At 38.3% G+C, this 15390-nt stretch overlaps 1 protein-coding gene across 1 annotated transcript; it reads right to left on the bottom strand.

The window, feature by feature from the left end:
• Positions 1–2255: 2255 nt before the first annotated feature.
• On the bottom strand, positions 2256–5659 carry LOC107671077 (extracellular calcium-sensing receptor-like). The gene is made up of 6 exons (XM_016463923.1): positions 5439–5659; positions 5042–5333; positions 3904–4692; positions 3594–3821; positions 3259–3382; positions 2256–3169 (listed from the first exon to the last, which is right to left on the bottom strand). Exons 1-6 carry the CDS (start codon positions 5657–5659, stop codon positions 2256–2258), a joined length of 2568 nt encoding a protein of 855 aa, XP_016319409.1.
• Between the last annotated feature and the right edge of the window lie 9731 nt (positions 5660–15390).

Below are 15390 nucleotides of genomic sequence, written 5' to 3'. Positions count from 1 at the left end.
TAAGAGTCGCAGGGCAGCACTGACAATATGCTTCTGTGTGTGCGCAGTGCGATCTGCAATCTCCGATCTCTCTTCCTCTCACTGTGTTTATGTGCGAGTGGTGTGTGTGTGCATCAATTAAAGCAGCGCATTAATATAGAACGGTGATTAAACTGGCTTGGAACTACATGGAATGAATGAAAGTAAACTACTAAGAGCACAGCAGTGCACAGTATACCTGTTGTAGCACATTGTTTACTTTGAGTACATTTTATGTTTAATTTAAATTTAACATTTTTATTTTAATGAAAGACTATGTTTTATTTATTTTAAATTTAACAGTAATTTACTTTCAAATGCCCCAATTGCTGAAGGGTCTGCACAACTTTTTTGTACAAGTTCAAGTTGAATTGTTCAAAATACCTGTAGTAGCACAGCAGTGTTTAAGCAAATTAAGGCTGACTAGACTAGACTGTAATACAAATAGTTGAGTTTGCCAGGTGCATACAACATTTATGACAGGTTTTCATGAAAGTGTTGGTCAGTTTGTCTGCTTGACAATCCAATTTTGCACTGCAACAATAAAACTGACATTTTTTTATTTTTAGTTCAAACAGATGTTGCCAAAGTTTTCATTTGGGGACATAATTTGAATTTGGAAAAAGGTAATAAATTGCAATATATCGCAGAATACCGCAATGTATTTAAAAAAAAATATTGTATCGTGATAATATTGTGTATATATATATATATATATTGTTTGTTTGTTTGTTTTTCCCTTTTTAAATAGAGAAAACCCAGCAAAGGCATTTAAAGTCTTAAGAATGGAGACAGATTATCTCCTATGTTTGAAATAAATAAATCAAGGCAAATGTAATACTACACTTCATCACTAGATGCATGTTTAGCCCTATTCATATACAAATGGGTTTGTGCAATCCCTGTGGTTGCTGAGAAAAGTGTTTTCATAAATAATATATAACATACTTTTAGTAGGTTTTGCATTTGGATCTATATTTATTCATGTTTAAAGGCTACTTGTTGTGTCTTTTTGCTCAAGTAACTGATAAACAGAATCAAACATTGTCTTTGAGCTCACTCTGTCTGTTTTTTTCCCAGCTATGTTATCAAAGCCCTTCAAATTAGAATAAAGATGGCAACTGTTAATGTTTAGATATATGTTAGCTTAAACTGTGTTGAGTTTATTAAACAAACTAGGCAAAAACCATAAAGATAATGTTAGAGCTTGAAAAAGAAATAAAGTTACTCAAACCTAAATGATACTCAGCTAAATTACAGTAAATGTCTACTGCATGTTATTGTTTTACTGATAAAAGGTCTCCTTACCGTGAAATGGTTTTCAGTTTAATTCAATTACAGAGTCGCTTTGCAATAGTGTGGTTTGAGTGACTTTTTTTTTTATTTCCTGAACTATAGAATAGAATAGAATGGTTTTACACTTTACATTCTGTCTCCCACACATCTGAAATGCCAGGCCCCATTTATTTATTTATTTTTCCCATTACGAAAGAGTCTATGCCACATGATAATAGTGTTTGGTCAGGTGTAATACAGTCAGAGTGAAATTTCAGCTTTTCAAGAAAAATCCAATATTGTTATTTAACATCCATCCTGAACTTGTGTCAAAATTAAGTAGCATATTATGAGGTGTAACACATATTGTGCACATAAGAGGTAAAAATTTGTGTACATTAATTTTAATCATAAAACAAAAAATGGCTATATGATTTATATAGCTGTTAGAAATACAAGCAATTAATGTAAATTTCCATTTTTTGTTAACTGCAAAAAGTCAATGTCATTTTTTATTAGGAAGTACATAATGCAGGTCCAGAGCATGGCTGTGATGGAGATGGTCACTGAGAGTCCACTGTGCCTAGTGCTGACCCGGTCTACACTGCAGAACCCGCCACAGCCTGTGGAGAGCAGAACTAATGGATCAGACAACAGTGAAAGCAGTGCTGCTATTGTGTAGCTATCATTTCACATGATATGACGTTGGAATCCACCAGTTCAACAGACAGAAGTGTATATTTGCTGCAGTTATAATGAACCTTTTCCAGTTATTATGAACGCTATCCTTAGTACCCCAAATCACATAGACTGTGCTTTTACTTGAAGGCTTTGTTTTTACAGTTTCCTGACAGATAAAAGATTTAGCATTGTTTTTTTTTTCTTTTCCCCCTTCCCAATCTGGGTTAATTTTCTGTTGCTTTATACAGCTATGTTGTACAATTACATGTTTATTTGTGGGTTTAAAGAGTTTTAGGTGAAGATTTCCCCATCATTTGTTTCTTTGTGTTCTTCTCAGGTTTTAGTAAAATTATGTAACATTTTGGAGAAAATATGCAAAATAGTAAACCAAAACTCGAAGCTAAAATAGCAAATATCTCCACAGCTACAGTAAATTTTCCAGGAGAACTGACATAAGCTGGGATAAATGTGAGCCAGACAGCACAGAATATGAGCATACTGAATGTGATGAACTTGGCTTCGTTGAAGTTATCAGGGAGCTTACGAGCAAGAAAAGCTAAAACAAAACACAAAATTGATAGCAGGCCAGTATAACCCAGAACAGCCCAGAAACCAAGAGCTGAACCTACGTTACATTCTAGGATGATCCTTTCTCTGTAATAGCTCAAATTCATATATGGGAAAGGAGGGGATATTGTTAACCAAAGCACACATATAATCATCTGTATTAGTGTTAAGAAAACAACACTGAGTTGCTGTTGAAGAGGCCCAAACCATTTCATAACATTACTTCCTGGAAGTGTAGCCTTGAAGGCCATTAAAACTACTATAGTTTTCCCCAGAATGCAGGAGATACAGAGGACAAAAGTGATCCCAAATGCTGTGTGACGCAACATACAGGACCATTCAGTGGGTTGACCAATGAAAGTAAGTGAACAGAGAAAACACAAAGTCAACGAGAAGAGCAACAGGAAGCTCAGCTCTGAGTTGTTGGCTCTGACAATAGGTGTTTCTTTATGAAGATAAAACAGAAAAGATAAAATTGTTGTTAATAACACCCCAATGAAGGAGAAAATACAAAGCACCATCCCCATGATTTCTGTATAGGAAAGGAATTCAATCACTTTTAAAACACATCTGTCTTTGCTTTCATTTGACCAGTACTCCAAATCACAAGGAAAGCAGTCACTAGAATCTGTGAAGGAATTTCAAGAAAATATTACTGAATGGAAAGTGCATGATGAAGTCACTTGATCAATGAGAATTATCCAGCATGTATTTTACCTGTGCCATTACTGATTTCTCCTTCTCCACATGGAATGCAGTCATAGCAGCAGACAGGTCGTCCTTTTTGCACAGCCTTCCTAGTTCCAGGGGGGCAGCTCTCACTGCACACGGACACAGGCAACTATAAGAAAACAAGTTGGCATATAAATATCATGTTGTCATATGATACCATTAAATAATTTTCCCCTGTGATTTCAATAATTTTCCCATTCTGGTTTCATATAGTCTTTGTTCTTCAATGCTGTCCTTTTCATGATTTTAACATATATTTGATTTTAACATATATTTTTGATATTTCACATGCCCTCAATGATATTCTAGTAACAATGTACCTGTCCACTGTCCCCTGCCCATAGAACGTGTTCCTGATTGACTTGAAGATGTTGCTCTGAAGGCAGCGAGCTGTCATAGAAGCCCACATTCTTAAACTGCAGACTTCCATCCTGAACAGGCTGCCAGTTAACAAGGTCATATCTCGCCACTGGATCACCACTTGCATCAAAGAAGATTTCTTCACCTGTTTTGATGGTGAATTTCACAACTCCGATATACTCTAACACCTGATAGGATAGATCCATTATTTCTATTTTAATTAGTTTCATTATGCTTTTTTTCTATTGTTATTTTATGAGCTCTAAATACCTTTTGTGGTGTTGGTCGTTCTCCTTTGCTGCTTTTGGTGGAGGATTGAATGTCTTTTAATATATTATGTAATGTATGTGCAATAGCATACACTGCAGTGTACACTTTATTTGCTATTCGTAGCTCTGACACATCAGTATATTCATTTTGCAGCTCTGCAAGTCTCTCTGAACCAGTACAGCCACCACTACCATTGTTACTGAAAGAGCACTGAAAAGCTGTTTCCCAGAATTCTTTTAACAGTTCATTGTTTGGTTCTTGATCAGGGTGCACATTCACTAGGAACTCTCGCAGACCCACAAGTTTAGCATTTGCTATAGCAAAACCCACAGCTCCAGAAAGGAAACGGTATTCCTTAGTTTCTGCAAGAGTTCGAGAAGTGATCCAGGATTCACTGCCAACCCACTGTATCCCTGTGATGTTATGCTGTGAAATTACTTTCAGGAGGGGAACAAAATCTCCTAATGCGATAAAAGCCAGCACCACCCTGGCAGTGCCCTTCTTTATCACTTCCACCGTCTTCAGGAACTGGTCTTGTGGATCGGTTTTAAATATGGCCTCTGAGTATTCAATACAAATCCCTTCTTGTTTTGCAGCCTCCTCAAATGCAGCGATGCCATTATTACCATAGTCACTGCGACTCCTGACCATCCCAACCCAGGTCCAGCCAAAGTGCTTGACAAGCTGAGCCAGAGCTCTGCTTTGATAATAATCACTGGGTATTGTTCTGAAGAAGGATGGATAAATGTTTCTGTTACTCAGGCATGCACATGTGGCAAAATGACTAATCTGCAAGAAAAAAATGCAGAGTATATCAACATTTTTTTTCCATTTTTTAAACTCATTAATCCACTATACAGTCAATGCAATTTTTATTCAAAACAATTTAAAAAAGAGGAACAAAAGCAATACATCACTACTATACAAATAGCATAACTGTTCTAAACATACTGCTACAATCTAAACAATTTAAGACATTGGTGTCTATATTTACAACAATGGATTTAAATTTAATATTTAAATATTAAATGTAATAAGTTCAATATGCCTTGTAACATATATTTTGCTGCATATTCCAGTTGTTTATCATACACATATCCAACATGATAACAAGCAGCAGACAAGTAAGAGTTCTCACAACAGGTAAGCTGAATGGACCAACTAAAGATGCCAAACCAATGGTGGGAGAGGAGTTTGATTCTCCAACAATTGCATGAACAGCTGGTGGTCTAGAGCAGGATGTATCACTCAAAGTCTCTTCATAACCGTTCATCAAAGCCATGCCTGAGAGGATAGTCAGAGCTATAGAGCTACAGGAATCATATATCTTATAGCCCAACGAAACACCAGGCAAAAGCTGTGTGTTGTTATTAATCTCCTCAATTGCAAACATCAGTGTTTGAGCAAATTTGAACTCACGCAAGTTGAAGCTGTGAAAACAAAGCATCAGTTGTGTATTTACATTCTGCTCAGAATCATGTTCAACTGTTTATTTATCATAATGTCTAATCTCAAAGAGTTACTTTAATACAGACCTGATGCATGTTGTTGGCTCTGGTTCGGAAGTGAAAGGATGCATCTTTAGCAGAGCACTTCTGTGGAATGAGAAAATCGCCCCAATATTAATGTCTTTTTGCGTAGAAAGTAGTGGAAGGGCAGGCTTAGCAAGCAGTCTGCAGACTTGTGCTGAAGCTGGCACACAGACCCCATACATCACCAGCAAAAGTAGCACCAGTGGTACAGTCCTTTTTGCCATATCAATAAATACACAGGGCAGGAACCTCTGAGGCAGAACAGGGACAGTCCTGCCTTTTATTGTTTTTTAAATGTCCTTTGGGGTTGGCATCTCAATCCTTATCTATCATGAGCTTTAATGTACAGTCAAACCAAAATTTATTCAGACACCTTCAACATTTTACACATTATCACAGTTTATCCGCTATAGTTTAGAACATCTATACATCTTGATAATGTCAGATAACACTTAAGAAAAAAGAAGAAACCTCCTAAAATGTTTCTCATTTCTTTGAAAATGTAAGTGATCCTCATGACAAAAAGTAAGCAAAACCATTTTGATTCATCATAGCATTGCACAGATATTACATTTTGGGTGTTGCTCGTTTTGTCCGAACTCAAAACATGACAAAACATATAATGATATTTTCAATTTAATTATGGTGGGAATAAAAAAACAAGGATCACACCTTAAAATTATATATTTCTCTCCCAGAAGTCTTGATTAGGGTTGGAGCTGAACTCTGCAGGACTGCGGCTCTCTAGGACTGAACTTGCCTACCCCTGCACTAGTGAAACATCCACATAATGCCATAAAAACATCCAATAATCCATAGACATACCTTTTAATGAATGAACATGCATACCCCAAGACATTATGTGTATTATTACTATTTTGTATATTAGCTTTTGTATTGTATACTTGTCCATGCATGCCTTATAATAGAATTATTCAGGGGCTACCCTGTAATAGTTGACTAAATGTTAGTTGATGAGAAGAGGCTTAGCCAACCAATTTTTAATTAGGTGTCGAGATTGTGTTAGAAACCATTTTCTTCCCAGCTCTTCAGCCCACAAGTATTGAATTACTTGAATATAAGGGTGTTAAATGAGCAGGGGTATTGGGCGATGCCTAAGGTGGAACAGACACTTGTGAGCTATCTGTCCCCTGACTCAGTGTCTTTCCTTAAGGCCCCATTATTACCCACCAAGCCTTGCAGGACAACTTTGGCAGGTGAGGCTGGGGTGTGTCTGCATACTATGGCTTTGTTGCAGGCATACCAGGCTTACCTGCTACAATACCTTGATGAAGGTGAGGGGGTGGGCCCGGACGTGATTAAAAGCTGTGCAGGACACAAGTGAAACAAGTGGCAGTGATCCAACACTACCTCCATCGCTGGGCTCAGGTCTCAGGGGCTGCCTGGAAGGAGCAGCTCCAGCCATAAACCAGATCCTTCTATCAGGCGCAGCAGAAGTAGAGTGATGCTTCACAAGCTCCCGTGCAAAGATAATGGGGTCAGGAAGGCACTCTCAGTTTAAGTCTTCTAGAGAGAAGGCAGATTTGAGGACAGTTATTCTCTAGAAGATGACTTCCGCAAAGAGGTCCAACCGCCGGATGTGTCAGGCCTCTGAAGGCAGGCCCCTCCATGGAGAAACTTTTAACACCTCAATATATACGGTGTCTGACTCTCCTTGTTGCCTTCAGGAGACCAGATTAGTAACTATGCTTCACCACCTCTCAACTTTTTTGATTGATAACGACATTTGACATTTTACCCTGAGAGGTTTAACCCCTTGACCATCCTCGAACCACCCAAGTTGTGTTCACCTTTGACCCTTTAATAATCTCCAGATGTCAATATGCCATATGGTTTTAGCATATTTGGAATTCCAATGTTGACCCGTGGCCTTTTAATTATTTCTGTCTGTCAATATCACATATGGTTTTAGTATATGTGGAATTCCGTTATTGACCCGTGACCTCCGGGTGTGCAATATGAAGACTGATCGATTTTGAACCTTGACATGCCAAATTAGAAGCCCACAGGCTCATTTTTTACTTTTCATGGCATCTGTTGACCACATATGTGGCTATCCTGCATCTTTCCATCTCATGGTCACTCTACTACAGTCATGTGAGGGAAGAAGGTTTTGGCCAAATCTAATGATGTACAAACAATATCAAACTAAGTAAACAATTTTAACAGACCATAAGAGCAAATCACAATATGTGTGTACACACCTACACACAATTGAATGTATAAAAGGTGTTTCTTCTTATTTAAAGATGTGTATAAATAAAAATAAATGATGTGTGTGTGTGTGTGTATATATATACACATTGTGAGATGTAAAATTGACACAAATTTCATGATTAAAGTTTGATTCAAAAGCTTCATTTAATCTAATTTCAATTAAATTCTATCCAATATTGATTCGTTTAGGCATCAATTTTTCTCAAAGAAAAAAAGATTCTTAAAATTAATTTAGTGCATGTATTGATCATAATCCTCCTCTCTAGAGTTATTTTTTAGATAAATACCCAGTTTATGGACACTGAATGTCTTTTCTGAGAATAAATGTGACGTTATGTGATATTATTGCTCTCCAGCTGTTTTATTATCTGGGGTTGAAACATGGATTATGTGATTCATGATTGATTTCAGTGAGTTTGTCTGATTCTTCTGATGGTCATTCATGTTGATTTGCTGCTGTAACTAGTAGTAAAGAGGAAGAAATGATCACTGATCTGTCACCGCACATTAAAGAATCAAAACCACATTTATTGATTGACTTTCATTATGAAATTGACATAATTTGAAAGCTGAGACTTTTTCGAATCAAAAGTGACAAAGCACAAAAGATTATTGCAATTATTGGATGGGTGGCACTTAGGATTGTGCCGAGAGACGATAGTATCGTGTATCGACGATAGTCAGAGATATCGCCTGTGGCTGATGCCTTTGATGATAGCAAGAGGATTATTATTATTATTATTATCAGGCTAGTAATACTATCTAATTAATATTAGGGCTTATTTGTTGCATTATATTTCTTTTTCCGCGTTTTATGATGTGTGTGTGTGTGTGTGTATATATATATATATATATATATATATTAGGGGTGTAACGGTGAACGGTTCGCGGGCAAATTCCAAATGGAAGTGATCATCCCTATCTTGGAGTGGGGACTTTGGAGTTATTATGTACTACTTGTGTTACATAATGGATTCATCGCAGTTGAACAGTGCTCTGTTTGACCGGTCCGAGTCCTTCAGATGCAGCCTTTGATATAGTTAGCAACAATGTGTTAATATTCTGACAAAATGTTGATACTTTCATTTTAAAAATAATCAACAGGTGGACTGTAAGGAAGTACATTCGTTAAGTATTCTCGAACAAATATGAAGTACTAAGTTTTCTTTTTTTCTCACAGACAGCAACACTATAAAAATATGGTCTTTTACAATATTATGCGTTGTTGTAGATTAAACTACCCAACAGCATATTTAGTAGGCAACTTTAAATTTAATAACCTTGAACATATTCAGAAGTAAAATGAAGTAAAATGCAACATAAACATCAGTGCAGCAGTAATATGTAAAAAAGTAAAAAAGACGAGAGGGATAATCCAGGACAAGCGAAAATCAGGAAACAGGCAAACAGGAAACTAGACGAGACTAGACTAGACTAGACAACTAGAACTCAAACTAGGAACGGGAACTGGCTCTGTAAAGTAGCTATCGACTAGGGTAGCGATATGCGCTTACAATACTCGGCAGTGAGAAAGAGGAAGTCTATCGCTTATGTAGCATGTCTGATTGGATTTAGCTGTGTGTAATCAGTGCCTTCAGCTGTGTATGTGTAATCAGTGCAATGGATGATGGATGAACTGTTGTCCGGGGTGAAGTGCAACAGCTAGTGTGGTGCAAGAGTCCCTAGTACTGAACGGGTGATCTCTGGTTGTGAGCGAACGGAAGTGCATGGACAGGATTCGTGACATAGCCCGCCCCCCCCCCAATCTCCATACAATCCAGGAGGGCGGTGGAGTGGAGGTGGAACAGGGGGGGGGAAGGAGGGCCAGGTCCACGTGGAAGTGGAGAGGCCAGGGACTGAGGCAGAGCCGGCAGAGCAAGGCACTGAGGCGGAGCAGGAAGCCAGGGCGGAGCCGACGGAGCAGGAACCCTGAGCAGAGCCGGAGACCAGGATGGAGCCGACAGAGCAAGAGTCCACCAGGATGGAGCAGACGGAACTGGAGCCCACCAGGGCGGAGCAGACGGAACTGGAACCCACCAAGATGGAGCAGATGGAACTGAAGCCCACCAGGGTGGAGCAGAAGACCACCAGGCCGGAGCAGACGAAGCACAAGCCCACCACGGCGGAGCAGATGGATCATTGGCCCACCAGAGCGTGTCGGCAGACCCCCACGGCGGACCAGAGTGATCAGGAACCCACGGCAGGGAAAACTGAAACATAGGAGACAGACAGTGCATTTACGGTCTCAAGGACGAAGGCAGGAAATACAGTGGGCTTATTAACAGTCTCTTTGGGCATGACTGACAGTGCTACAAGTTCAGTGTAGGTCTCCTTGAGATTGGCTGGACAGACAAACAGTTCAAAGTTGGGGGCTTTGGCAAAAAGTGGGTTGACAGTTCACATTTAGGTTCAGGAGCAGACCTAAGACAGGCAAAGAGTTCAAAATCGGATGTATTGACTGAAAATGGACTGGTAGACATTTCATAACCAAGATCAGTAACGGAAACAGGACTGACAGAAAGTTCAGATATATTACTCAAGACTGAGCAGACAGATAATTCTAAATTAGATTTGACTGCAGAATTTAAACCAACAGACAATTCACAATGGGATGCATTGATTGACACTGGATTGGCAGACAGGTCAGTGATTGAAGCTGGACAGACAGATGGTTCAAACTCAGACACGTTAGTCGAAGCCAGATAAGCGGACAATTCAGAACAGAATATATTGGCAGAGATAGGGTGAACAGATTGTTCATAACCAAGAGTAGTGACTGGAACTGAACTGACAAACAACTCATGAACTGATACTGGGCAGGCAGATAGTAAGACATCAGAATTGTCAGTGGGGTGGAAACAGACAGGTGAATTAACGTCAGGTTCATTGAGGGAAACGGGACTGGCAGATAATTCAGACACAAATTCATGGACAGATTCTGGATAAACTGAAAGTTCATGATCAGACTCATTGACAGAAACTGGCAAAACAGTTTTCAAAATCAGACTCAATAGCAGCATTTAGACGGACAGACAGTTCACAATCAGCCTCCATGGCTGGGTCAGAACAGGACGATAGTTCATAGACGGCCTCCATAGCCGTGATAGGACAGTCATGAAGTTCGGACTCGGTAGAAGTGCGGATCAAGGGCGCATAACGACTGCAAAGGGGGCGCTCGCAAGCAACCTTCTGAACGCTAAAATGATGAATGGGACACCCTACGGTCTCATGGACTTAACGGACATGCGCACGTGGCAGCCATTGTAAGTCCGTAAGACCGCAAGTGCACATGAAGTGTTCCATTTGGGACAGGGCCTCTGAATTGGGACAGCTTACGTCGTGACGCAATCGCACTTCAAATGCTCACTTCGGAGTCTGCACACTTCAGTTTGGCACAGCCTTCGTCGCGCCGCTGTGACGCAATCGCACTTCAAATGAGCACTCCGGAGTCCACACACTTCAGTTTGGGACACAGCTTGATACAGAGCGGTTCGAAATAAGGGAATAGCACACATTTTTGACAGGCGATTGCTTATGAACTAGTGCTGATGAACTACAGCTCGAAACTACAGCTTGAAATTGAGATTTATACATCAAATCTGGAATCTGACGGTGCAAAAAAATCAAAATACTGAGAAAATCACATTTAAAGTTGTCCAAATGAAGTTCTTAGCAATGCATATTACTAATGTTTACAACATTTACAAAATATCTTCATGGAACATGATCTTTATTTAATATCCTAATGATTTTTGGCATAAAAGAAAAATCTATAATTTTCACCCATACAATGGTTTTTTGGCTATTGCTAAAAATATACCCAAGCGACTTAAGACTGGTTTTGTGGTCCAGGGTCACATATGTTTTAAATAGTTGTAAGAATGCATATTTTATCTCCCTCTTCTGAACTTGAATGAACAGCCTGCAAATAAGAGTTCCAGTGTATTTCGGTCTTGTTTCAGGGATTACAGTCACAGGAAGGAAAGACTAAGGACATTATTTGACATATTATTCAATAAATAGATTTGACTAGTTTAAGAGTTATTATAGTTAACTAGAACCATAAAAAGTATGCGTTAGGTCCTGACGAGTACTGAATTGAGCTCTATTTTCTTTCTTTTTGCACTTAAATGGTCAAAAACACACACAGTTGTGTGATATTTAAATGCTTAATTAAAGCATTACAATGTAACCAAACTCATCAGATTTTAGTCAAATATATCTACTGTATATTTAGTCGACTAAAATCTTATATTTAGTTGACTACAACTAAAACAATTCAAATGACTAACATATGACTAAAACCAAATGGCATTTTAGTCAAAAGACTAAAACGAAATCAAAATTTCCTGTCAAAATTAACGCGGGTACTGTGTGAAATGTCTGAGATGATGGAAATCAAGATGATGGGATGTACACTCCAAACTGTTTGTATTGTTTGGAATATGACCAGCTATTGCCAATAGTTTTCTAGTTCAACAAAGTATTGGAAAATTTGAGGTAATGAATTGAAAGTCATTCAAATTAGAAAGCTATTGCTCTGGTAACAAGGATATAACTAGCTATATTATTATTCATTAAGTACTGTCAAATTTGCATTTTAATTCCATACACTGCAAATTTCATTCTATATATTCAGACTTTTATTCCATATATTCAAGTTTCATTCCATATATTTAGACTTTCATTCAATCTATTCAGAATTCCATTCCATATACTCAAATTCCATAACTTCATATCATAAATATCATAATTTCCTGAACGGCATGCCATAATAATATATATATGAAGAGTTCAGATGCAAAAGCCTCTAAGTGCCGTCTGAAATTTTCATCTAAAATTAATTTTTATCAGGCTCATATGTTTATGTTCAGTTCTTTCATTTTACAGTTTTTTTTTTTTAATTGGTTTGGTACTATTTCACAAGTAAGGTGTCTCTTAAGGTGTCACAACTCTTAGTACAAAACTTAACTGATCACACTTGTAATACCACTAGTCATCCTTTCAAAACCTGATCTCATGATTTCATTGTAGTTGCACAATTTAATTCCACATAATCATGGTTTCAGAATACAAGATCATTGTGATCTGTATTGAGAACATTTGGTTTAATCACCAAAACAACAGTAAGATATTTTTTCAACTTAGTACTTTTAACAATCAGTTCATTCAGTAGCAAACAATACAAGGTACAGGTTTCAAATCACCCTCGGTGCTGAATGAATGTTACTGTACTGTAAAACACAGCCATCACAGCAAATGTTACACTTAAGTTCAGACAAACTGACAACATCAATTTAAAAAAAAAAAAAAAAAAAAAAATACACACACACACACACCACAACCTTTATACAACATGAAAATGTGATAAAGGAACGCATCAAAAGTCATTCACATAAGCAAAAAAGTATTTTATATTCATTTTAGTTTACAACAATACTGTGGTTGCATGTGGAAAAAGAAAAACCCAAACAAGAACAACAAGTAAATTTAGACCTGAAATTCACATTAATCATTAATCTTCAACATTTGGCCATACATTTTCATCAACATCACAGTGACTGTCTTCATTGTTCAGGCACCACGGGAAAAACCTACTGGCATGACGAATCCAGGCTTGACATTGCTCTGCAGTTATATCACCACAAGCTTCATCCATGGCATGAAGAAGGGTGACATGCTCATGCGGATGGCGATCATACACCTTCCACCACCATGTAGAGAAGAATTCCTCAATTGGGTTGAGGAAAGGAGAGTATGGGGGAAGGTAGAGGGTCATGAACCGAGGATGTGCCTGAAACCATTCCCGAACCAGCTCTGCATGGTGGAAACTGACATTGTCCCACACGATAACATAGATGACATCTTCACCCTGACAGGCCTGCTCAAGCTCATTTAGAAAAGCTATCAGGTGTTCAGTGTTGTATGATCCTAGAACTGGTCTACAGCCTACCACACCATCTTCAGATATAGCTGCACACATTGAGAGGTTTCCCCCACATTGTCCAGGCACTTGGATGGTTGCCCCTTTGGCCAATAAGGTTATGTCCACGGCGTCTGGTTTTTGCCAGATTGAAACCAGCCTCATCAACAAAAATATATTTGTGATGATTCACAGCAGCGTCCAGCTCCTCTAAAATAATAATTTGGTTAGCTCTTTTACAAATAATAGTTGACATTGTTAGTCAGTACTGTAAATTGCATGTCATACAGTACACCAATTTAGTATTGTACCTGAACATATTCTGAACGCAGTTGTTTCACCCGGGCATTGTTTCTCTCAAAAGGCACCAAGTAAATTTGTTTCATAGAAACCTGGTGCTTCTTCAAAAGGCGGGCAATAGTTGGAAGGCTAATTGACGGCACATTGGCAAAGGTGGCATTGCTGTCTCAATAGCCTGCTTGATTTCAAACAGCCATATGTCATTCCTTGCCCTGACCATTTCCACCACAGCTAACTCCTGCTGGTCAGTCAAAACACGTGGGCGACTACCACCAGGTTGTCTCCTGTCAATTCTGAGAGAACAGTATGCTGTCAATATTTTACTATTACAAATTACATAAATATGCTGTCAATATTTCACGATTATAAATTACATAAAACTGTGACAATTACATGTTGTTCTTCAATACAGTAATGCCATTACTGTAACAGTACTATATTGTAAAAGTATAGTGAAGTTACTACAGCAGACTTACCGGTTTTCTTGGCGAAAAGTTCTGATGATAGAGTTGACAGTTGACCTTTGTAAGTTAGGCTGAACTAACCTGGCAGCCTCTGCCATGGTAAGGCCTCTGTTAACCACATGGTCAGCAATGATGGCCCGGACTTCATTAGAGATGATGGTACACTGTCTTCCACATTTCTCTGAAGACCACCTCTTTGTTGAGGAGCACCACCGCCTCTTTGTTTTGGCCCACGTCCACCTCTCTGTTGAGGAGCACCACCACCTCTTCGATGCAGGTTTCCTCTCTCTACAAGTCTATCCTGCTCCATGTTTGAACATTGCAAAGTCTCACACACAGTTCTACTTATATGGTATCTAATTGTGATCATCAGGTGAAAATAATTAGTAATTGGTCTTTCTTGACTGAAAGCTCTTGCAGCAATTTGTAACTTCAACAATCAGACAAGTTGAAAATGGACATAATAAACTACGGACATAATAAATTATTCATTGATTAAACATTAAGATCAGTTGAATTAAATGATAGACAAATGTATTAAACTGAATGATAAGAGATGCAAAAGTTTGATAGTAATAGCTTTATGAAAGGCAGTTACTGTGAATTAAACATTTATATAGATGAAACACTTATTGTGTGTAGTGAAAAGGATATTTTGTGATTATGTGTATTGTACTAACACAATTGAAAATATGCTGAAATGTTTGAAAAAAGTGCACTTTTGATGATCTGTTGTGATGTGAGTACTAAGAGTTTTGAAAATTTACCAATTTCTTGTGAAAATTGCGCCAAAGCAATTTTAAAAAACTGTAATGAGGTTTCTGCTATGATTTATTATTCCCCATGTAGTCTGCTTAACTTATGAAAGCGTATTGTATTCGGCAATCTCACACTAGCAACTCCCCTACACCGCTATCATCAAAGAACTACTTCTGATGTACAGTTTGCATGACATTGTATACCAGTGGCGTTCCGTCCATATAAGCTGCGAATGCTCCGCATACCCAGGCCATTTGAGAGAATAAGTTCA

The sequence above is a fragment of the Sinocyclocheilus anshuiensis genome, unplaced genomic scaffold, assembly GCF_001515605.1.
Source record: "Sinocyclocheilus anshuiensis isolate Anshui unplaced genomic scaffold, SAMN03320099.WGS_v1.1 scaffold1382, whole genome shotgun sequence".
NCBI lineage: Eukaryota > Metazoa > Chordata > Actinopteri > Cypriniformes > Cyprinidae > Sinocyclocheilus > Sinocyclocheilus anshuiensis.
Note: the sequence above shows the minus strand (reverse complement) of the source record. Positions and strands in the feature narration are given on the sequence as shown.